The 25,571-nt window shown below is 45.9% G+C and overlaps 1 protein-coding gene across 1 annotated transcript in view; it reads left to right on the forward strand.

Annotated features, from left to right (window-relative positions):
* CDK10 (cyclin dependent kinase 10) overlaps positions 1–25,571 on the forward strand; it is a 29,872-nt gene that overhangs the window by 2,669 nt on the left and 1,632 nt on the right. The window contains exons 3-12 of the mRNA XM_082270237.1: positions 842–913; positions 2,482–2,584; positions 5,012–5,093; positions 9,359–9,426; positions 10,667–10,719; positions 10,840–10,909; positions 14,104–14,163; positions 15,851–15,974; positions 20,529–20,668; positions 20,755–20,807. Of these exons, the coding sequence (XP_082126363.1) occupies positions 842–913; positions 2,482–2,584; positions 5,012–5,093; positions 9,359–9,426; positions 10,667–10,719; positions 10,840–10,909; positions 14,104–14,163; positions 15,851–15,974; positions 20,529–20,668; positions 20,755–20,807 (825 nt within the window). The remainder of the gene's footprint in view (positions 1–841; positions 914–2,481; positions 2,585–5,011; positions 5,094–9,358; positions 9,427–10,666; positions 10,720–10,839; positions 10,910–14,103; positions 14,164–15,850; positions 15,975–20,528; positions 20,669–20,754; positions 20,808–25,571) is intronic.

Below are 25,571 nucleotides of genomic sequence, written 5' to 3' on the forward strand. Positions count from 1 at the left end.
TCATCGGGACAGGAAGTGAGGGGAAGGCCGCTGTCATCGGGACAGGAAGTGAGGGGAAGGCCGCTGTCATCGGGACAGGAAGTGAGGGGAAGGCCGCTGTCATCGGGACAGGAAGTGAGGGGAAGGCCGCTGTCATCGGGACAGGAAGTGAGGGGAAGGCCGCTGTCATCGGGACAGGAAGTGAGGGGAAGGCCGCTGTCATCGGGACAGGAAGTGAGGGGAAGGCCGCTGTCATCGGGACAGGAAGTGAGGGGAAGGCCGCTGTCATCGGGACAGGAAGTGAGGGGAAGACCGCTGTCATCGGGACAGGAAGTGAGGGGAAGGCCGCTGTCATCGGGACAGGAAGTGAGGGGAAGGCCGCTGTCATCGGGACAGGAAGTGAGGGGAAGGCCGCTGTCATCGGGACAGGAAGTGTGGGAAAAGCTGCTGTTGTCAGGACAGGAAGTGAGGGGAAGGCCGCTGTCATCGGGACAGGAAGTGAGGGGAAGGCCGCTGTCATCGGGACAGGAAGTGAGGGGAAGGCCACTGTCCTTGGGACAGGAAGTGAGGGGAAGGCCACTGTCCTTGGGACAGGAAGTGAGGGGAAATTCGTTGTCCTCGGGTCAAGAGGTGAGGGGAAAGCCCAAAGACTGGGATGCCATAAAAGTTTTAGCAATCTAGTGTATGTGTACTAAGATACCTGCCAGTTCTGTTTGGTCAGTCTTGTGATCCAGGCATGAATTTGTGACTAGAATTCATCCTTTAAATGCCTGCTAGTACGCCCCTGTTTCAGAGTGTGCTTTTTTTATTTTTGCAACTTTTTCACCTGCTGGGATCCCTCATTGTTGCCTTCTACTTCCAGATCGTGCCAGGGACACCAGCAACAATGAGATTGTGGCATTGAAGAAAGTGAGGATGGATAAAGAGAAGGACGGTGAGTTCGGTGCATTCCAGGCCTGGATGAATGTAAAGCTGAAGCCCAAACATTTTTTTTTTCTTTTACCCACCCCCAGGCACAAGGGAAAAAAAATACCTTTCTAATGGGCACCCCCCCCCCCCCCCATCCCCCAGTGCAAGGGTTAAATGCTTGCTTATTAAGTCTAGAGGTAGAGGAACGAGGAGTGAGGAAGGCGAGGGCTCCATCATACTCCTTCCATCTGCACGATCGCTCCCACAAAGCTGACTCTCTAAGATGCTCCTGGCTGCAGTCTGCAGCCTCCTCTGGTTAATAGCCCCACATTGGATGTGATGACACAGAGGGACCACCCTCAGCACCACCCACCCTCTTCAGCTCCTCCTAGAACTAACGATCATTTAACCCTTACAGTGCTGGGCACGTATAATAATCGCATCACACACATTCCCTGAAATGGCAAGAAGTATATGGGGGTGCTGGAGACCGGTAACATCATAAATCATATTAACACCAGCACACCGTGAACCTTCAAGATAATTTCCAAACATTTACTAAAGAAAAACCTCACAACAAGTAAGGTGCAACGTTTCAGAGATGGACCCGATCCCTGGGTCCGGCACGTGATGACGAAGGGGTCCTGGGCGCCCCTGAAACGTTGCACCTTTATTGTTGTAATCTGATCCCTTTATTAAATGTGTGGAGATTATGTTGAGAATCCATGATGTGCTGGTGATCTATGCTGTGACTTGCAGTGCTGGGGACCCCACTACTTTTTTTTCACAGGGCCAACACAATTTAGGGTCAAAAGACACCCCCCCCCCCCCTTTTATCAAGGCTTTATGTAAAAAAAAATATATATATATATATATATATACTGGACTGGATGCAAAGTATACGGTAGTTAAGTCTGAGAAGTCTGTCAGCAGCTGGTTTGAGCAGCTTCACTTCAAGCCCTAAGGCTGCATTCACATGTCAGCGTATTGATCGTGGGCAGAATCGCCGCGATTCCGCCCGCGATCCGGAAATCATTGCAAATCGCGGGACGCCTGTGCGTTGCCCGTGATTTGCAATAGCACCCCAAACGCTGTGCGATGTTGCCGCGATTTCCGCCTGACGAATCGCGGTATCATCGCGCAAGAAAAATTGTGGGACGCATTACACGCCAAAGAAGCTCTTGTACTTTTTTTTTGCGCGATGTTACCGCGATTCAGCAGGCAGAAATCGCGGCAACATCGCACAGCGTTTGCGGTGCTATTGCAAATCACGGGCAACGCACAGGCGTCCCGCAATTTGCAATGATTTCTGGATCGCGGGCGGAATCGCAGTGATTCTGCCCGCGATCAATACACTGACTTGTGAATGCAGCCTGATGAAGGAAAGGGGGGGGTGTCTTTTGATCAGTGGACATGTAGGGATGGGGGAGGAAGGAGGGAATGCATAGACTGTATATGATAGGTTGAGTACAGTTACCGCTTTTAGTGGGGGGGAGGGGCACTGGGATCTGAATGCACAACTGAGCTCGTCCTCACCTGACAGTAATATCCCGATAGTGTCATTGATATTATTATCTCCATTTCATCACTCAGGAATCCCCATCAGCAGCCTGCGGGAAATCACACTGCTATTAAAGCTGCGGCACCCCAACATAGTGGAGCTCAAGGAAGTGGTGGTGGGAAATCACCTGGAGAGGTAAGATTTAAAGGGCAAAAAGGGGGGGTGGACCTGGCGCACAACTAGGGAGATGTGTGTCCAAAAAACTTCTGCAAGCTCCAATGACAAACATGTACTAGTCCACTGAGCAAGGGCCTGAGGAAGGAGCGCATGCTCCGACAACGCGTCGCCGGCGCCAGTACGCATCCCGGAAGTGACGTCAGAACGGCCGGTGCTGTGTCCCTAGTGTATGGGAAGTATCGATCCTCCATTCGCTACTGCCCAGGGCTTCGAGACCGCTTGTGCCATCCTGAATCCGGACATTGGGATCATCATTTCACTTTGCAATACTGCCATGTTGTTTTTATTACACCGCTTGTGAGTACCTGTTCACTTTGTCTATTAAACGTATGATCCTGATATACTGCACTCAGTGTGGCGCCTGTTTTCTCCCTGAAGATTTAAAGGGCACCTGTCCTTTTCAAATAGACTATTCTTCAGGTTTAAATAACACAAGTGCAGCGCAATCAAATATACCACAAGCTGCATAAGATAATAAGTATTAAACAGGCACCAGTCCATGTAATGTATAAATGCATCAGATGATTCCACAAGCTAGGTGGAATACTATGGAAATACATTGGCACCAATCCATAGAGCTTAATAAACAGAGCAGACTTGATTCAACATAAATTACAGTCCGATGAAAGAGGAAATCCCAAGTGTGCAAATCGGGTGCTGAAATCCATGCATATGATGACTATCACAGTGTTCCTATGATCCCATCACCAAAGCATTCTCTGCCTCTCACCTTCAGGCTAAGACCCTGCAGGGTCAGACAGCAGATATAACATCAAATTGCTTCAGTCTTCTTTTGCTCTGGAAAGCTATTTCTGGACCTCTTCCACAATGTAAATATGCAAAGGAAGGAAGCAAACGTCTAGTGCTCTCCGTATGTATAACGTTTTATTAAAATATCAAAGCGATTGCACTTACGTTTAGGAAGATAAGTAAAACAAACAGCACGCTGGGTGTACTGCTTCACCGCTGGTGTACCAAGATGGCCGCGGGTCAGGAGTAAGTAACACAGAGGCCATTAGTATCGGATGCACAGTGCGGGGGGGTCAGGAGTAACGCAGAGTGCAGAGGCCATTAGTATCGGATGCACAGTGCGGTGGGGTCAGGAGTAACGCAGAGTGCAGAGGCCATTAGTATCGGATGCACAGTGCGGGGGGGGTCAGGAGTAACGCAGAGGCCATTAGTATCGGATGCACAGTGCGGGGGGTCAGGAGTAACGCAGAGTGCAGAGGCCATTAGTATCGGATGCACAGTGCGGGGGGGGCAGGAGTAACGCAGAGTGCAGAGGCCATTAGTATCGGATGCACAGTGCGGGGGGGTCAGGAGTAACGCAGAGTGCAGAGGCCATTAGTATCGGATGCACAGTGCGGGGGGGTCAGGAGTAACGCAGAGTGCAGAGGCCATTAGTATCGGATGCACAGTGCGGGGGGGTCAGGAGTAACGCAGAGTGCAGAGGCCATTAGTATTGGATGCGCAGTGCGGGGGGTCAGGAGTAACGCAGAGTGCAGAGGCCATTAGTATTGGATGCGCAGTGCGGGGGGGTCAGGAGTAACGCAGAGTGCAGAGGCCATTAGTATCGGATGCACAGTGCGGGGGGGGTCAGGAGTAACGCAGAGTGCAGAGGCCATTAGTATCGGATGCACAGTGCGGGGGGTCAGGAGTAAGTAACGCAGAGTGCAGAGGCCATTAGTATCGGATGCACAGTGCGGGGGGTCAGGAGTAAGTAACGCAGAGTGCAGAGGCCATTAGTATCGGATGCACAGTGCGGGGGGGTCAGGAGTAACGCAGAGTGCAGAGGCCATTAGTATCGGATGCACAGTGCGGGGGGGTCAGGAGTAACGCAGAGTGCAGAGGCCATTAGTATCGGATGCACAGTGCGGGGGGGGGTCAGGAGTAACGCAGAGTGCAGAGGCCATTAGTATCGGATGCACAGTGCGGGGGGTCAGGAGTAACGCAGAGTGCAGAGGCCATTAGTATCGGATGCACAGTGCGGGGGATCAAACCCTCAGGTTTGATTTATTCTATGAACATTCATTGTATACTTTTATAAAAAGGTGTGTGTGTGGGAGGGGGGGGGGGGGGGTTCCTCCATCTTACTGTACGTCCCATCCCATTTGTGTGCATGGAGGGAAAAAATAATAAACTAGCAGTGTATGTTCATTTTGTGGTTCAGTGAAGAGGTTGTGACAGAGAGGTGACACAGGAAGCTGAATTGCTCAGTCCTGATTTACATGTGTGCACCTGTCTGCCTGTGCCGTGTACAAATTTAGAGTGACAAATGATTTGGAAATGGTAACACATTTATGTCAAGTGTGCATGTAGCAGTTTGCTGAATAATGAGGTATCGGTGTGTCTTATTGTTGGATTTTACTCTCATTGTATTTGCAGCATTTTCTTAGTGATGGGTTACTGTGAACAAGACTTGGCCAGCCTGCTAGAGAACATGCAGACCCCCTTCACAGAAGCCCAGGTACTGGAACACACTGGCACTTCTCTATCGTTATGTTTAATATAAAAGCCTGTTTTTGCTAGATACTGGCATGTTAAATTACCTTCTCTTCTAATTTCCTGGGACTCCACCTTCACCTTCCTGCTGTGACTAGAGTGTTTTTTTTTTTTTTCACAATAAAGGAGAAGTACAGGGAAAGCTCGTTTGGCTGTACATCTTCTATGGATCACAGCAGTGCAGTTTGTTCTGCACTCCTGTGACCCGTTTTCAGCAGAGAGCAGACTGAAGTAATTTCTCTGTTGATATTACAGAAGTCGGTGCAGGCACCGCCTCATCATGACCACAAAGTCAGGATCCGCCAGGTGCCTGGACCGATACCTGGGTCAGCCACTCAGTGAGCTGCTGAGAGCCTGAGCCGGCTGCTCCCACCCCCTCCGCAGCCCAGCACTCCAGTGAGTGAGGAGGGGGCAGAGTGGAGAGCGGTGACTGACAGAACCGAGCAATGGGCGGTGTTGGGGGGACAGATGCAGCATCCACCGAAGTATAAATTGGGGGAAAAAAGGAAACCCAATACTTCTTTTTAAACCAGGCATAGTGTAAAATTTGAGATAGTAATAGTGCAGGTTCCTTGTAATGTCGCCAGGAACTTGTGTTAATCTTCAAATTGATCCAATTGGATCCCCCGTTAATTTTATCCCCAGACTGCAAGTGGAGTCTGTAATAAGTCAAGATTAGGCCACGCCCCTTCTCTGTACTAAGCCCCACTCTTGTCATCCACTATTAAATTTTAGAGTTTCTTCTCTTCAATGAATTTCTGGACTTTTAAAAATCAACAGAGAGAGATGTTTAGCACCAGGAGTAGGTGGGACCTAATCTCAACTTTGTTGCCAGATGTCGAGAACCAATGTACACCCTATAGGATCTAAGGGGCTCCACAGGGATCGTTCTGAACATGGACACTGATACCTGCAGTCACCACAGTGCTCACATCTCATCATTGTGTAACACTTTACAGCTGATGAAATAGTTCCATTGAGGCTTATCATCCTTCAATATATTAAATCAAACTTTGTGATGGAGGCTGAGCCAGGAACTGCAGTACAGAGAACTTTGCCACAGCAACCCTGGGAGACAGTAAAAGACGCTGAGTGACTTAGCCATAAATATTTAGTGGATTGACCCTTTAAAGCAGGAGTAGGCAACCCTGGAGAGAGCATGAGATCTACCTTAACATAGAAGTGATCAAATGTCACCAGGGTGCAGAATGCTTTTTATCAGTAAATAACCTAGCAAGGCACCAATAAAACGAAGTAGGGAAGGTTTGAAGAGTTTTGGGGTCAGATGTAAGTAATGCAGAGGTCAGTAGTAAATAACAAAAAGGGCAAGGGTCAGGAGTAGGTAACATAGGTCAGTAGTAAGTAATGCACAGTACAGAGGTCGGTAGTAATGCACAGCACATTGTTCAGTAGTAAGTAATGCACATTTTTAACAGAGGTTGGTAGTAAGTATTGCACAGTGCATAGTTCAGTAGTAGGTAATGCACAGTACAGAGGTCAGTAGTAATGCACAGCGCATTGGTCAGTAGTAAGTAATGCACAGTGCATAGTATTTAACACAGTGCAGGGGGTCAGGAGTAAGTAGCGTAGAGTGCAGAGGTCATTAGTATTTGATGCACAGTGCGGGGGGTCAGGAGTAAGTAGCGTAGAGTGCAGAGGTCATTAGTATTTGATGCACAGTGCGGGGGGTCAGGAGTAAGTAACGCAGAGTGCAGAGGTCATTAGTATTTGATGCACAGTGCGGGGGGTCATGAGTAAGTAGCATAGAGTGCAGAGGCCATTAGTATTTGATGCACAGTGCGGGGGGTCAGGAGTAAGTAGCGTAGAGTGCAGAGGCCATTAGTATTTGATGCACAGTGCGGGGGGTCAGGAGTAAGTAACGCAGAGTGCAGAGGCCATTAGTATTTGATGCACAGTGCGGGGGGTCAGGAGTAAGTAGCGTAGAGTGCGGAGGTCATTAGTATTTGATGCACAGTGCGGGGGGTCAGGAGTAAGTAGCGTAGAGTGCAGAGGCCATTAGTATTTGATGCACAGTGCGGGGGGTCAGGAGTAAGTAACGCAGAGTGCAGAGGCCATTAGTATTTGATGCACAGTGCGGGGGGTCAGGAGTAAGTAGCGTAGAGTGCAGAGGCCATTAGTATTTGATGCACAGTGCGGGGGGTCAGGAGTAAGTAGCATAGAGTGCAGAGGTCATTAGTATTTGATGCACAGTGCAGGGGGTCAGGAGTAAGTAACGCAGAGTGCAGAGGCCATTAGTATTTGATGCACAGTGCGGGGGGTCAAGAGTAAGTAGCGTAGAGTGCAGAGGTCATTAGTATTTGATGCACAGTGCGGGGGGTCAGGAGTAAGTAGCGTAGAGTGCAGAGGTCATTAGTATTTGATGCACAGTGCGGGGGGTCAGGAGTAAGTAGCGTAGAGTGCAGAGGTTATTAGTATTTGATGCACAGTGCGGGGGGTCAGGAGTAAGTAACGCAGAGTGCAGAGGCCATTAGTATTTGATGCACAGTGCGGGGGGTCAGGAGTAAGTAGCGTAGAGTGCAGAGGTCATTAGTATTTGATGCACAGTGCGGGGGGTCAGGAGTAAGTAGCGTAGAGTGCAGAGGCCATTAGTATTTGATGCACAGTGCGGGGGGTCAGGAGTAAGTAGCGTAGAGTGCAGAGGTCATTAGTATTTGATGCACAGTGCGGGGGGTCAGGAGTAAGTAGCGTAGAGTGCAGAGGTCATTAGTATTTGATGCACAGTGCGGGGGGTCAGGAGTAAGTAGCGTAGAGTGCAGAGGCCATTAGTATTTGATGCACAGTGCGGGGGGTCAGGAGTAAGTAGCGTAGAGTGCAGAGGTCATTAGTATTTGATGCACAGTGCGGGGGGTCAGGAGTAAGTAGCGTAGAGTGCAGAGGCCATTAGTATTTGATGCACAGTGCGGGGGGTCAGGAGTAAGTAGCGTAGAGTGCAGAGGTCATTAGTATTTGATGCACAGTGTGGGGGGTCAGGAGTAAGTAGCGTAGAGTGCAGAGGTCATTAGTATTTGATGCACAGTGCGGGGGGTCAGGAGTAAGTAGCGTAGAGTGCAGAGGTCATTAGTATTTGATGCACAGTGCGGGGGGTTAGGAGTAAGTAGTGCAGAGGCCATTAGTATTTGATGCACAGTGCGGGGGGTCAGGAGTAAGTAGCGTAGAGTGCAGAGGTCATTAGTATTTGATGCACAGTGCGGGGGGTCAGGAGTAAGTAATGCAAAGTGCAGAGGCCATTAGTATTTGATGCACAGTGCGGGGGGTCAGGAGTAAGTAGCGTAGAGTGCAGAGGTCATTAGTATTTGATGCACAGTGCGGGGGGTCAGGAGTAAGTAGCGTAGAGTGCAGAGGCCATTAGTATTTGATGCACAGTGCGGGGGGTCAGGAGTAAGTAACGCAGAGTGCAGAGGTCATTAGTATTTGATGCACAGTGCGGGGGGTCAGGAGTAAGTAGCGTAGAGTGCAGAGGCCATTAGTATTTGATGCACAGTGCGGGGGGTCAGGAGTAAGTAGTGCAGAGGCTATTAGTATTTGATGCACAGTGCGGGGGGTCAAGAGTAAGTAGCATAGAGTGCAGAGGCCATTAGTATTTGATGCACAGTGCGGGGGGTCAGGAGTAAGTAACGCAGAGTGCAGAGGCCATTAGTATTTGATGCACAGTGCGGGGGGTCAGGAGTAAGTAACGCAGAGTGCAGAGGTCATTAGTATTTGATGCGCAATGCAGGAGTGGTATTTTTTGCTCATTCAATTTGCAAAGCTCAATGATCTTTTAATAAAATTCTTACAATTTTTATACCAACCTATTTATTTTAATAAAAGCATAAAATAGTCTTTAAAAGTATATTCTATGCTGTCCTCTCAGCTTTGTGAAGTAATTATGTTAGAAAATGTCAGTTAAGCAGTCACAGTATGTTGATCTAGTAGGGAAATACAATTCCAGCACAGATTGTGTCCCACTGATCAGTCATTCCAGCAATGGAGATACAGCACCGATCCCAGTATGTCCACAGTTCCCATGGAGGGGGGGAAACTGGAAGTTAGTTTTCTCTTCTGTCTGGACATTTAGATCTGCCCCCTAAAAATATACACACCAATCTGTAGAGGTGAGCAGGAATACTGGCGATTCTGTTAGTTGGCTATCCTCATATAAAATGGAATAATACATTTTTTCATACAATGTTGTTGGAAAGTTCTCTTTTATTTTTTCTTCTCTTTCAGGTAAAGTGCATTTGTTTCCAGTTGCTCACTGGTCTTCAGTATCTGCATGAGAACTTTATAGTGCACAGGTAGAACATTTCCCAGAACTCTCTGTAATGACATATATGAAGTATAGTAATACCTTGGATTGCGAGCATAATTCGTTCCAGCAGCATGCTTGTAATCCAAAGCACTCTTATATCAACGCATATTTTCCAATAAGAAATAATGAAAACTCGGATGATTCGTTCCACAACCATTTATTGGTATAAATACAGATATGCTGCTATCATATATAAAGTACATTACTGTACAGTATAAGCATGCCATCCCATCTGTTAAATAACATTGTGTCCCTGTGTCTGTACTGTATATAAAGATGCTGATTTCTAATGTATCAGAGCGTCTACCGGCGCTCCCGTGACTCCTCGGCCCTCTGCTTCTCTCCTCCCTGGATGACATCAGCGGGAGTGATCGGCCCCGCCCACTGGGGAGAGCAGAGACACGAGGAGTCACATAAGTGTCGGGAGACGCTCTGAAACAGTAGAAATCTTTATATAGAGTACAGACACAGGGACACAATGCTATGTAACAGAGGGGATGGCATGCTTATTCTGTACTAAACCGCTCGTATATCAAGGCAGATTTTTTTTTTAAGAGATGTTGCTCATCTTTCAAAACGCTCGTAAACCAGGTTACTCGCAAACCAAGGTATTACTGTATATCAAACACCAAAACATTATATTTTTTTAGAGAACGGATAAAAGCCTTGTCAGATTTGTTTTTGCTGTCTGTCCTATTGGGGAGATTTCCCTTCACATCCTGTTCTGGAGACACAACATAAAGTTAGATGAAATCTCACCAAAGTGAGGCCAATCCCCTCTTCATTGTCACAGGAACACATGTTCCCATTGGAAGATTCCCCTCTGTTCCTGTTCCAGTGACAACTCGAAGGTCTGGATTTCCCCCACACTCAGTCCTGGTGACGATAGACATGCAAATAGTTTTTTGCAAATAAATGAAGAAAAAAAAAACTTTTCCTCCTGCTGCTATTTGAAGGAAGATCTGAAGTTTCTCTGTTCAAATATATTAAAGTCAGCAATTTCAATGGGTTGTTACCATGGCTGCAATGTCTCATTGTAGCACTTTTGAAGCGGTAGATAAGTCTGCTATCAATTCTTCTTTTTTTTTTTTTTTTTTTTTTTTGTTTATGGAGGTTTTCAATTCATTTATTCATTTTTATATTGGTTGAACTAGATGGACTTTTTTCTATTTTTCAGCCTGTGTAACAATTTTATTAATGGATTCCAACATTCTCCCTCCTAACAGAGATCTGAAGGTGTCCAATCTACTGATGACAGATAAGGGATGTGTGAAGATCGGTAAGCCATGGCCTCTATTCGCTATTTGGGGGAAGTAAAGACGGCTTTTCTCTTGGTTGCTCAATCATTTCCCGATTGTTACATTTGGCGGAACTCATTGATTGTGTTTTTTCCTTACAGCTGACTTCGGTCTCGCTCGTGCATACAGCGTTCCTGCAAAGCAGATGACTCCTAAAGTTGTGACTCTCTGGTGAGTCGGAGGGTGCATAGAGATAAATGGGAGTTCTCCTGGGTAAACTGGTGAGATGTCAGCCAGAAAATCTCACCCAGAATATAGAAAATCCGATCAGTTTGAAGGAAAACGTAACATATGTCCGGGACAAACAGGATAAAAGTTGGCGCATAACACATACCTATATCGCATCAAGGGATTTTGAGTTCATGCATATTTACTAAATATGAAAATAGTGAAAGAAAACCATGACACTATAAATAAAATAAAAGCAATTTTTTAATTATTTTTTTTTTTTTATTTATTGGTGTTGTGCGCAACTAGTGTCATGGTTTTCTTTTGCTATTTTCATTATCGTTTTATTTAAGTTGCGGCACATATACATACATATATATATATATACGGACTCACATCTATATATATATATATATATATATATATATATATATATTTTTTTTTTTTTTTCAGCACACATTTGGAATTTGATTTTTCAAAAGGGTGTGTGTGTGTGTATATATATATATATATATATAATCTTCAGCGCAAGAATTTTTGCATTTTTATAGTTACTAAATAGTTTGGGTTATTGAAGGGATGGATGACACCCAGGGTCAGCTCAGCTGCAGAGAGAAGTCAGCTCTGTAATACAGGAATAAAAACAAAAAGCGCAGTGCCTCTTAGTGTAATCAGTTTAATAAAAAGGAATCCGGCAGGTGTAAGAAAACTGCTCACATTAGAACAATATAAAAAGAGCTCATCTGTATAGTGGTCTAAAACGCTGACAGTTCCACTGCACTTGGGAAAAGAGGCTCCTGCGCATGCTCTGAAACGCGTTGTGCGATTGACTGCTGGACTTGTGACGTCATGCAAGGTCTCTCTGCATGTCAGCGTTGGAGGAACGTAGAAGTACCCGGAAGCCGCCGGCCATCCAGCTACATGGACCTTCGGCTCACCACGCTTCCCCCCTCCTGCACTATTTCCTGCATGACCACCGTGGAACCATAACACCTGGACGTGGACCGCCATATTTCAGCAGATCACTATACAGATGAGCTCTTTTTATATTATCCTAATGTGAGCAGTTTTCTTGCACCTGCCTGATTCCTTTTTATTAAACTGATTACACTTAGAGGCGCTCCGCTTTTTGTTTTTATTGATGTATGTCTGGAGAGTGCAGACTTTGAGTAATTATTGCCATATAGACCTAGATGTGTGGGGACAGTAAAAAATCAAATATATGTACTCAACCTGTTTGCTGCAGCAGCTGTCGCACTCCGGCTCCAAACCTGAGATTTGAGCGATCACATGACTGCTGAGCACTTATCTCGGTCACCTCTGAACAGAGAGTGGTGACTGTATGTCACCTGCAGTGCTCATTGGAGCGCAAAGCTTGGGTGGGTGTGGGGGTAGCACACTGAGAGCCAAAGGCAGCTGCCAGTCAGGCATCTGGGTGAATTCCAACATTATTGTCAGAATCCCTCCAGAGTCTGGAGCGGCTCTGTAATGTCATCCAACAGCTGGCTTAAGCCCACAGTTGGCTGATTTTGGGTGACAGGAGAGTGAGTGCACCCCCGGCACCCACAAGAGAAATATGGCCAAAAAAGCTTTACCTATACTTCTCTTTCTCATCTCCAGCCAGGGACCCAACTAAACATTACCCACACTCCTTCTAACTAATCCCCCAATAGAGAAAATAAATCTAAATGAACCAAAATTCTTACCCAAGTCTGTGATCACCTGACACGCCAGGTCTTCCTTCTTCTGGACTGCGGAGTGGAAGGTCCATCTTCAGGTATGCACATTTCTGCCGGTGACATGGACACTTCCCAATGACTGTCCATTAGCCAAGTCCTGTAAGGCCATCAAAATTTTCAGCCAGTGATGAGCTTTACTGTAGAAGAGATTCAAGTGGCTATACAGCCGCTCTATCACTTCTACACGGTGATGAACAACATCCCTTGCGATAGCAATAAAGTTGATTTAAAAAAAAAATGAATGAAACAGTGTAAAAATAAAATAGAAAACATTTTTTACTTAAAAAAAATAAATAAATTTAAAGCACCTCCTTCCCCCCCCATGCTCATGCAGAAATGTGATCACATACGTAGGTCCCACACACACACACACGTCACCTATGGAGATTTTTGGGTACCATATTTGTCGATATTCCGCAAGCATGTGCAATTTTAAAGCCTGACATGTTTTATATCTATGTACTTGGTGTAACATCATCTTTTGTATTATATTGCATTTGTAAAGTTCATTAAAGTGTATTTTTTCCTGAAAATTTGCATTTCAAAAAAGGCTACGGAAATATCGTGTGCAATTTAAAAAAATAGCAGCAACCATTTTATTCTTTAGGGTCTCTCCTTTCAAAAAATATGTTTGGAGGTTTTTTCTATCAAAAAAAAAATCAGATGTTTACATGTAAGAGAGGAATGTCAGAATTGGCCTGGGAGTCAAGAGGTTAAAGTGGTTGTAAAGGCTGAATGTGTATTCTATGCATGAAGGTAAAAAACCATCAGTGTGGTGTGGTAGCCCAACCCCCCCCCCCCATTACTTCCCTAAGCCCAATCTCACACCAGCGTTGTGCATGAGAGCGGATGCTCTCCCGGGTCTCCCCCTCCTCATTGGCTGAGACACGGCAGTGGCTCCAGTTGCAGTCAATCAAAGCTGGGGGGGGGGAGAGACTATCGTGCGACATAAAAAATAGCAACAACCACCATTTTATTCTTTAGGGTCTCTGCTTTCAAAAAATATATGTTTGAAGGAAAGAATTTTCTATAAAAAAAAAATTCATATTTTTACATGAGGAAAGTCAGAATTGGCCTCGGAGTCAAGAGGTTAAAGTGGTCGTAAAGGCTCTCCTGGGTCCTCCCCTCCTCATTGGCTGAGACACAGCAGTGGCCCCAGCTGCAGTCAATCAAAACCAGTGGGGGGGGGGGCGAGCGGGAGCAAGCACACATGAATGACCCTAGAGCAAGCTGCTTGCTGTGGGGGCACTCAGCAGGGTGGAGGAGCCTGGAGTGCCAGCAGGGCACCCAAGATGAGGATCAGGACTGTCCTTTATTACAGAGCAGGTAAGTACATCTTTTCTATTTAAAAAAAAAAAAAAAAACACTTGGACCTTTTTATAAACTCTTTTAAGTTGCAGAATTGTTGGGATATTGGAAGTTCCCGACTCACATTCCGGTCTGGTCTTCTGATTTCAGGTATCGAGCGCCTGAGCTGCTGTTCGGAAGTACGACACAAACAACCGCCATCGATATGTGGTGAGACCCCCAATCTCCAAACTTCTGTATGTCCATGAGAATATAAAGGGAACACACGTTCTGCTAAGCTTCTATTATATAAGGAGGGGGGTTCTGTCAAAAATGAGGCAGTGGAGCTGGCAGTCGGGTCATGTGCTTCTCCCCCGTACCTCTTCCGCCTTCCCCCCTTCCTTCTTCTGGGGGATCCGTCAGGATGGAGAGTGGGGAAGGGGCCAGGTAACATGTCATGGGCTACTTAGTCCAAAATGGCCCCGGGCCTATTTTTTGTCCCAGTCCAGGCCTGGCTTCTGTGAATGGGCAACAGAGAGGAGGGGCAGGCATAGGTATTCCTGTGCGCCTCTCTCTCCTCTCACAGTCCCGAGTGTCAGTGTATGCTCCGGCAGAGCCAAAAACCCATCAGATATAAATATCAGAGATAAGTTAAGGAAATGTCTAAACATAATGGACTAGGTGGGACTTTAAGTGAGACCCAAGCAGGTGGTGCCCGGTGTCTCCATCCCTATAACAAGAAAAAAAATGAGGTTGAAGGATTGTAAGAGGTGCATGAAAGTCAGCCAGCCCCCAGTCTGATGTACTCACCCTCCAGTCTGTCACCAACCAAGTAGACCTGTCTCTTGATACAAAGAACAGGGGTTTAGTTGACACACATTTGCAAACGCATGTGAAAGCTGCAGAGCCACTTCACGGCACCCTGTTTTATCTGCAGTCCTACACTCTTAATTAAGTGTCCTCACACTGGAAGCACATGGCTGCCAATGGATGGATGGGGGAACAGGTGAGAGGGAGACAGTTCAACCTCCCCCAACCCACCCTCATCCATGACTGGTCTGTTGTCTCAAAACTCAAATAACTAAGTTGTAACGATGGTACAAACTGGAAAGGATCAGCTGAGAGGCATTACACCTCCATCCCCTTGGTGGATGCAGTATAAAGACAGATAGGGGTTTTATATATGGGGCATGGCCTGTAAAGCACAATGCCTTTCAATCCCTAATTTCCTGTCTTTATACTGCATCCACCAAGGGGATGGAGGTGTAATGCTTCTCAGCTGATCCTTTCCAGTTTGTACCATCGTTACAACTTAGTTATTTGAGTTTTGAGACAACAGACCAGTCATGGATGAGGGTGGGTTGGGGGAGGTTGAACTGTCTCCCTCTCACCTGTTCCCCCATCCATCCATTAGCGGCCATGTGCTTCCAGTGTGGAGACACTTAATTAAGCGTGTAGGACTGCAGATATAACAGGGTGCCGTGAAGTGGCTCTGCAACTTTCACATGCGTTTGCAAATGTGTGTCAACTAAACCCCTGTTCTTTGTACCAAGAGACAGGTCTACTTGGTGACAGACTGGAGGGTGAGTACATCAGACTGGGGGCTGGCTGACTTTCATGTGCCTCCTTATAATCCTTCAACCTCAGTTAAGGAGATGTCAGGCACCTTCGTGTACTTATATTGTGCCTTCACTTTTTACAAAGTGGCTGAATTCCTGGAATTCAGCTTTAGAGGTGAGTAATCTGTTGGTGAATTTTTGCTTTTTTTTAAAAAAAAAAAAAAAATATCAGATTTTAGGTTACAGTACCAACAAAAAAATCTCTCCAACCTCCTCCTGACTATTCCCTCCCCGGACATTTTAAAGGATCCCACATTGGGGTTTGGTAACTGATAGAGTTGTTTCTCTCTTCCATACAGGGCCGTGGGCTGCATCCTGGCTGAGCTTCTGGCTCACAAGCCATTATTACCGGGACCTTCAGAAATCCAGCAGATCGATCTTATCATACAACTTCTGGGGACCCCAAATGAGACCATCTGGCCGGTATGTATGGGGTGGGGTCAGCCCTTATTTTGCAATTGTAGACTTGCATTGGGAAGTACGTTGGGATGTGAGTAGGTAAATGATGTGCGTTATTCCCACTGTGCCTCCTAGGATAGGCCAGTCACATCTCCCAGGAGGCATAGGACTTCATTGTGGGGGGACAGTGGTAGATCATTAGGAGGGGACCAGTGGCTGAACCCAGAACAGCTGGCGGGAATCCCAATGATGTCACGTAAGGAGATCTTGGTCCAAAATGCCCAGGCCTATTTTTCGTCCCAGTCCTGGCCTGGCTTCTGTGAACGGGCAGTAGAGGGGGAGGGGAGGGGCAGGCATAGCTACTCCTGTGTGTCTCTCTCTCCTCCCTTAGTCCTGAGTGTCAGTGTATGCTCCGGCGGAGCCAGAAACCTGTCAGATAAACATATCAGGGTTAAGTTAAGGAGATGTCAGGCACCTTCTTGGACTTGGTGTGCCTTTTTACAAAGTGGCTGAATTCCTGAAAGGATGTGCATTATTCCCACTGGGCCTCCTGGGATAGGCCAGTCACATCTCCCAGGAGGCATAGGACTTCATCGTGGGGAGACGGTGGTACATCATCGTGAGGACCGGTGGCTGAACCCAAAACAGCCGGCGGGACTCCTGATGATGTCACGTAAGAAGATGTTGGTGTGGGACTGAGCGGGGGCAGAATTCTGAGAGAGATTCTGCAAGACACCACTGGATCCGCTGGCCAGGTAAGTTTCTGAAATGTTTCTAACCATGGATGAAAGTTTAGATTGGTTTGAAAGGAAAAAATGCGGGGGGGAGGTTTTACCCCCCCCTCCCTGACCAGGCCATTTTTTGCACTACGGCATTGCGTTACTTTTTAACTGACAATTGCGCAGTCGTGCAACGCTGTACCCAAATAAAATTGACGTCCTTTTTTTTTCACGTCCTTTTTTTTTTCCCAAAAAGAGAGCTTTTTTTTGCTGGTATTTGATCACCTGTGCGATTTTTCATTTTTTGTGCTTTAAAGAAAGAGCGACAATTATGCAAAAAAACACAAAAAACAAAACATTTTTTACTTTCTGCTATAAAACAACCAGTAAAAAATCAAATGTATTCATCTATTTAGGCCAATATGTTTTCTGCTACATATTTTTGGTAAAAAAAAAAAATCCCAATAAGTGTATTTTGATTGATTTGCACAAAAGTTATCGCATCTACAAACTAGGGGAAAGATTTGTCATTTTTATTTTAATTTGTTTTCTTTTATACTAGCGGCGATCTGCGATTTTTAGCGGAACTGTGACATTGCGGCAGACAGATCGGACCCCTAACTGACATTTTTTAAACTTTTGGGGGTACCAGTGACATTACTAAAGGAATCAGGGCTAAAAATATGCACTTACTGGATTAATGCCACTGGTAGGGAAGGGGTTAACACCAGGGGCGATCAAAGGGTTAAATGTGAGCCTAGGGGGTGCTTTCTAACTGTGTGAGGAATGGGCATATGGAGTGAGCACATAGACCTGTGTTCCTAAATAGGAGGAACATAGGAGCCCTGTGTTGATAGCTGAGAGAACAACGGTCTGCGGTGTTTACAACAGCAGAACGCCGTTCTCCCTTCACAGGGAGCGATTGCGGGTGTCCCGCGGCAATCGGGCCCGCCAGCCCCGTGGATCGGCATTCCCACTGGGGATTCATGGGAACCGGCCGACCTGCCACCATATAACGGCGGCGGCTGGTCGGCAAGTGGTTTTACAACATGTACAGTATATGTCGCCAACAGTTTGCGCAGCGCTTTACATGATGAGGGTAGACAGTTGCAACACAATTCAATACAGGAGAAATCAGAGGGCCCTGATCCTGAGAGCTTACAATCTAGAAAAATATAATATACTACAAAAAGGAAGCATACTAAAAATGAAATCTTAGATGGGGGTTCTGGCCACCAGAGGTAAGAGAAGAGTTGAGCCTCGTACACACGATCAGATTATCGGACGAATATTCCTCCATTTTTTTGTTGCACGCTCGTCTCATGGAAAGTGAAGAGGGAACTTTTATATGAAAATTCTCATCCAACAGAATTCAACTTCAGAAGTGATGTCATGTGTTGGATTGTTTTGTATGCGTTCTTTCCTTTCTGAGCATGCCTAGTCTGGCTCTTATGATTTTTTTTCGAATGAAAACTGTACTAATTAAACGAAGATCGGGCGTTGTGTTGACGTACAATAAAAATGTTATAGCCTGCACATCCAGTTTTTGTTGTACGAAAATTCGTAATCGGCTGTCAAAAGCATTAATGATCCGAAAATCGGCAGATCGTTCGTTGGACGAACTTTGACTTTGATTTTCTTATCGTGTGTACGGGACTTAAGATGGTGAGACCCCCCATAGGGAACAGAATTAAATATCACCAATGGTATCATGCACAAAAAAGATGTTCAAAAATATTTAAAAGGAGCTCCAGGAAGCATACTACAAAAAGAGGAAAAATATAGTATACTACATAGTTACATATAGTTACATAGTAGGTGAGGTTGAATAAAGACAATAGTCCATCCAGTTCCCCCTGTGTAGGTGTGTGTGGCTGTAATCATCTCGCATATCCCTGAATGTTCTGATCCTTGAGATGGAAGTCTAGAAGTCTTTTGAAAGCCACCATATTACCTGCAGAAACCACCTCTTGTGGTAGAGAATTCCACAATCTTGTAGCCCTAACAGTAAAGAACCCCCCACGTTGCCTGAGGTTAAAACGCTTCTCCTCTAATCGCATTGTATGCCCCCGAGTCCTCATGCAATCCCTGCGAATGAATAGCTTTTCTTCTAAGCCTAGATCCCCATTGAGATATTTATAAATTGCTATCATGTCCCCCCTCAGGCGTCTCTTCTCCAGGGAGAATAAATCAAGCGATTGCAGACGCTCCTCATAATCAAGGTCCTCCAATCCCCTAATTAGTTTAGTTGCCCTTCTCTGGACCCTCTCCATCTCCAACACATCCCTTCTGAGGACTGGTGACCAAAACTGGACAGAATACTCCAGATGTGGTCGGACCAGAGTTTTATAAAGTGGAAGGATTATAGTCTTATCTCTGGAATACATCCCTTTCTTTATGCATGCTAATATTCTGCTGGCTTTGGCAGCTGCCGCTTGACATTGCATGCTGTTGCCTAATCTATCATCAACTAAGACTCCCAGATCTTTCTCCATTTTTGATTCTCCCAAGGGTTCCCCCCCTAACGTGTATTGTGCTTTTATGTTTTTAGTCCCCAAGTGCAAAACCTTACACTTCTCCACATTAAACCTCATTTGCCATGTCGTTGCCCACTCCGTTATTTTGTCCAAGTCATTCTGTAGGATATCCGCTTCATGCTGTGCAGTTATTGCCCTGCCTAATTTTGTGTCATCTGCAAAAACTGATATCGAACTACTGATCCCGTCCTCAATGTTGTTTATGAATAAATTGAACAAGGTTGGTCCCAGGACTGAGCCTTGGGGGACCCCGCTTACTACCTCAGACCAGTCTGAGTATGCGCTGTTTATTATCACCCTTTGGACACGCCCTTTTAGCCAGTTCCGTATCCAAGAGCAAACCCTGCTGTCGATACCTGCAGACCTTATTTTATAAATTAAGTGCTTGTGGGGAACTGTATCAAACGCCTTAGCGAAATCCAGGTACACCACATCCACTGGTCTCCCCTATCTAGCTCACAGCTCACCTCCTCGTAGAATGTTAAGAGATTGGTTTGACAAGAACGCCCATTTGTAAACCCGTGCTGGTTACTACTAATGATGCTGTTGTCCTTTAGCAAACTCTACGATATAGTCCCTTATCATCCCCTCCAGAAGTTTACATACTACTGATGTCAGACTAACAGGCCTATAATTTCCCGGGATATGCCTCTGACCCTTTTTGAATATCGGAATCACGTTAGCCTTCCTCCACTCCCCTGGTACATCTCCTGTCCTACAGAAGAGGAAAAATATGAAAAAAATAGTATACTGCAAAAAGAGGAAACATATAGTATACTACAAAAAGAGGGAAAAAATGTATACTATACATAGAGGAAAAATATAGTATACCACAAAAAGATGAAAAAAATAAAATATTATACTACAAAAAGAGGAAAAAGATGAAAAAAATATTATACTACAAAAAGAGGAAAAAATAGTATACTACAAAAAGAGGAAAAATATAGAATGCTACAAAAAGAGGAAAAAGATGAAAAATATAGTATACTACATAAGGAGGAAAAAATACTACAAAAAGAGGAAAAAAATAGTATACTACAAAAAGAAGAAAAATATATAGTATACTACAAAAAGAGGAAAAAAATGGTATACCACAAAAAGAGGAAAAAGATGAAAAATATAGTATACTACAAAAAGGAAGCCTACTAAAAACGACATCTTAGATGGGGTTCTGGCCACCGGAGGTAAGAGAAGAGTTAGACGGGGGCTGTTACTCTCAGAAATCTAAAAAAGGTGTAAAATAAAGAATAATCTGTTGCTCCTCCTGCGTTTTGCTGACGTTCTCTTCTCCATTCTCCTCTGTGTCTTCGCTCTCATTGCAGGGTTTTTCTAAGCTGCCTCTGGTTGGTCAGTACACGGTCCGCAAACAGCCGTACAACAACCTGAAACACAAGTTCCCCTGGCTGTCAGAGGCCGGCCTGCGCCTGCTCAACTTCCTCTTCATGTATGACCCAAAAAAGAGGTAGGAGGGGGTGAGACGGGGGAAGGTTTTCATGCCGAGTCCTAAACTTCTAATACCGAGCGCTCTTCTCTCTTCTACCTTCTCAGAGCCACAGCTGAGGACAGTCTGGCCAGCTCCTACTTCAAGGAAAAGCCTTTACGTAAGTAGTCCTGCCCCATGCACTCCAATGTGAGGGTGGATTGTGTTTTCAGTGGAGTATTTACTGCCATGTGCGACTTAGAGCAGACCTTCCCCCTGCAAATACCATTTTAATGCTCTGGAATCTGGACCTGAACTCGGAAATGTAAAGATTTCATATATTTATAGGAAACCTTTAGAGATGCGAATTGTGTCTGAGGACTTACCCTGACAAGTTGCTGCTGATAATAGAGCAGAGCATTTCCTGGTATCTGGGCACTCCTATGCCTACAGCCTTATAGCTATATATCTGCAGTATCAGTGCTGCCTCTGACTGCTTGTTTCAGGAATTTTGGAGTGCGATTTGGTGATGTCACTGTTATTCTGCTCACTGTTCTCCTTGCTGGAGGAGAAGCTGTACCTGAGGAGCTGCAGTGCAAGAATATCCTTGGTTCTGCTTTATTTATTCTGTGGCTCTGTGCTTCATCCACTATCATCCTATCCTCTATCCTAACCCCACCAGTCATCAGAGGGGGCACCTCTGACACAAGGAAGCAAAGCCTTGCCTCTACATAGAGATACAATACAGAACAAGGTATAGTAAGCAGTAGACGGATCTTCCCAGTGAATGGCTGTGAAGAGGAGTGTGTCAGGACAAGTCTTATCATTGGAGGAGAACAGGCTTAGTTCCCAGCACAGCTAGAAAACTGATCACGCTGTGCTCTCATGTTTAGTGTGATCAGTTTTTTTTAGGAAAGCAGAGGGACTGGCAGGATCTCCAGGAATTTCACACAAAGGAAGCAATACAAAGAGAACATGAGACTTTCTTATACAAGTACTCGGTACAGCAGACATATCGGGGGGGGGGGGGGGGGAGAGAACAGGAGACATCTCTTTGTACAAGTACATGGTACAGCAGACACATATCCGGGGGGGTGGGAAAGGAGAGAACTGGAGACTTTCTTATACATGTACACTGTACAGCAGATACATACAGTGGGTACGGAAAGTATTCAGACCCCCTTAAATTTTTCACTCTTTGTTATATTGCAGCCATTTGCTAAAATCATTTAAGTTGATTCTTCTTCCTCATGAATGTACACATAGCACCCCATACTGACAGAAAAACACAGAATTGTTGACATTGTTGCAGATTTATTAAAAAAGAAAAACTGAAATATCACATGGTCCTAAGTATTCAGACCCTTTGCTCAGTATTTAGTAGAAGCCCCCTTTTGATCTAATACAGCCAGGAGTCTTTTTGGGAAAGATGCAACAAGTCTTTCACACCTGGATTTGGGGATCCTCTGCCATTCCTCCTTGCAGATCCTCTCCAGTTCTGTCAGGTTGGATGGTAAACGTTGGTGGACGGCCATTTTTAGGTCTCTCCAGAGATGCTCAATTGGGTTTAAGTCAGGGCTCTGGCTGGGCCATTCAAGAACAGTCACGGAGTTGTTGTGAAGCCACTCCTTCGTTATTTTAGCTGTGTGCTTAGGGTCATTGTCTTGTTGGAAGGTAAACCTTCGGCCCAGTCTGAGGTCCAGAGCACTCTGGAGAAGGTTTTTGTCCAGGATATCCCTGTACTTGGCCGCATTCATCTTTCCCTCGATTGCAACCAGTCGTCCTGTCCCTGCAGCTGAAAAACACCCCCACAGCATGATGCTGCCACCACCATGCTTCACTGTTGGGACTGTATTGGACAGGTGATGAGCAGTGCCTGGTTTTCTCCACACATACCGCTTAGAATTAAGGCCAAAAAGTTCTATTTTGGTCTCATCAGACCAGAGAATCTTATTTCTCACCATCTTGAAGTCCTTCAGGTGTTTTTTTAGCAAACTCCATGCGGGCTTTCATGTGTCTTACACTGAGGAGAGGCTTCCGTCGGGCCACTCTGCCATAAAGCCCCGACTGGTGGAGGGCTGCAGTGATGGTTGACTTTCTACAACTTTCTCCCATCTCCTGACTGCATCTCTGGAGCTCAGTCACAGTGATCTTTGGGTTCTTCTTTACCTCTCTCACCAAGGCTCTTCTCCCCCGATAGCTCAGTTTGGCCGGACGGCCAGCTCTAGGAAGGGTTCTGGTCGTCCCAAACGTCTTCCATTTGTGGATTATGGAGGCCACTGTGCTCTTAGGAACCTTAAGTGCAGCAGAAATCTTTTTGTAACCTTGGCCAGATCTGTGCCTTGCCACAATTCTGTCTCTGAGCTCTTCAGGCAGTTCCTTTGACCTCATGATTCTCATTTGCTCTGACATGCATTGTGATCTGGAAGGTCTTATATAGACAGGTGTGTGGCTTTCCTAATCAAGTCCAATCAGTATAATCAAACACAGCTGGACTCAAATGAAGGTGTAGAACCATCTCAAGGATGATCAGAAGAAATGGAAAGCACCTGAGTTAAATATATGAGTGTCACAGCAAAGGGTCTGAATACTTAGGACCATGTGATATTTCAGTTTTTCTTTTTTAATAAATCTGCAACAATGTCAACAATTCTGTGTTTTTCTGTCAGTATGGGGTGCTATGTGTACATTCATGAGGAAGAAGAATGAACTTCCCGATATGTGTCTGCTGGACCATGTACTGGTATGAAGAAGTCTCCTGTCCTCCCCTCCCCCCGATATGTGTCTGCTGTACCATGTACTGGTATGAAGAAGTCTCCAGTCCTCTCCTCCCCCCGATATGTGTCTGCTGTACCATGGACTGGTATGAAGAAGTCTCCTGTTCTCTCCCCCCTCCCGATATGTGTCTGCTGTACCATGTACTGGTATGAAGAAGTCTCCTGTTCTCTCCTCCCCCCCTCCCCCCGATATGTGTCTGCTGTACCATGGACTGGTATGAAGAAGTCTCCTGTTCTCTCCCCCCTCCCGATATGTGTCTGCTGTACCATATACTGGTATGAAGAAGTCTCCTGTCCTCCCCTCCCCCCGATATGTGTCTGCTGTACCATGGACTGGTATGAAGAAGTCTCCTGTTCTCTCCCCCCTCCCGATATGTGTCTGCTGTACCATGGACTGGTATGAAGAAGTCTCCTGTTCTCTCCCCCCTCCCGATATGTGTCTGCTGTACCATATACTGGTATGAAGAAGTCTCCTGTTCTCTTCCCCCCCCCCCCGATATGGGTCTGCTGTACCATGTACTGGTATGAAGAAGTCTCCTGTCCTCTCCCCCGATATGTGTTGGCTGTACCATGTACTGGTATGAAGAAGTCCCCTGCCCTCCCCTCCCCCCGATATGTGTCTGCTGTAACATGTACTGGTATGAAGAAGTTCCTGTCTTCTCCCCCGATATGTGTCTGCTGTAACATGTACTGGTATGAAGAAGTCTCCTGTCCCCCCCCCCCCCCCCGATATGTGTCTGCTGTACTATGTACTGGTATGAGGAAGTCTCCTGTCCTCCCCTCCCCCCCCCTTATATGTGTCTGCTGTACTATGTACTGGTATGAAGAAGTCTCCTGCTCTCTTCTCCCCCCCCCCCCCCCCCCGGATAAGTGTCTGCTGTACAATGTACTAGTATAAAGAGATGTCCCCCTGTTCTCTCCTCTCCCCCCCCCTGCCCCCGATATACAGTGGGTACGGAAAGTATTCAGACCCCCTTAAATTTTTCACTCTTTGTTATATTGCAGCCATTTGCTAAAATCATTTAAGTTCATTCTTCTTCCTCATGAATGTACACATAGCACCCCATACTGACAGAAAAACACAGAATTGTTGACATTGTTGCAGATTTATTAAAAAAGAAAAACTGAAATATCACATGGTCCTAAGTATTCAGACCCTTTGCTGTGACACTCATATATTTAACTCAGGTGCTTTCCATTTCTTCTGATCATCCTTGAGATGGTTCTACACCTTCATTTGAGTCCAGCTGTGTTTGATTATACTGATTGGACTTGATTAGGAAAGCCACACACCTGTCTATATAAGACCTTCCAGATCACAATGCATGTCAGAGCAAATGAGAATCATGAGGTCAAAGGAACTGCCTGAAGAGCTCAGAGACAGAATTGTGGCAAGGCACAGATCTGGCTAAGGTTACAAAAAGATTTCTGCTGCACTTAAGGTTCCTAAGAGCACAGTGGCCTCCATAATCCACAAATGGAAGACGTTTGGGACGACCAGAACCCTTCCTAGAGCTGGCCGTCCGGCCAAACTGAGCTATCGGGGGAGAAGAGCCTTGGTGAGAGAGGTAAAGAAGAACCCAAAGATCACTGTGACTGAGCTCCAGAGATGCAGTCAGGAGATGGGAGAAAGTTGTAGAAAGTCAACCATCACTGCAGCCCTCCACCAGTCGGGGCTTTATGGCAGAGTGGCCCGACGGAAGCCTCTCCTCAGTGTAAGACACATGAAAGCCCGCATGGAGTTTGCTAAAAAAACACCTGAAGGACTTCAAGATGGTGAGAAATAAGATTCTCTGGTCTGATGAGACCAAAATAGAACTTTTTGGCCTTAATTCTAAGCGGTATGTGTGGAGAAAACCAGGCACTGCTCATCACCTGTCCAATACAGTCCCAACAGTGAAGCATGGTGGTGGCAGCATCATGCTGTGGGGGTGTTTTTCAGCTGCAGGGACAGGACGACTGGTTGCAATCGAGGGAAAGATGAATGCGGCCAAGTACAGGGATATCCTGGACAAAAACCTTCTCCAGAGTGCTCTGGACCTCAGACTGGGCCGAAGGTTTACCTTCCAACAAGACAATGACCCTAAGCACACAGCTAAAATAACGAAGGAGTGGCTTCACAACAACTCCGTGACTGTTCTTGAATGGCCCAGCCAGAGCCCTGACTT

Source organism: Pelophylax lessonae, assembly GCF_965119305.1.
Source record: "Pelophylax lessonae genome assembly, chromosome: 10".
NCBI classification, from domain to species: domain Eukaryota; kingdom Metazoa; phylum Chordata; class Amphibia; order Anura; family Ranidae; genus Pelophylax; species Pelophylax lessonae.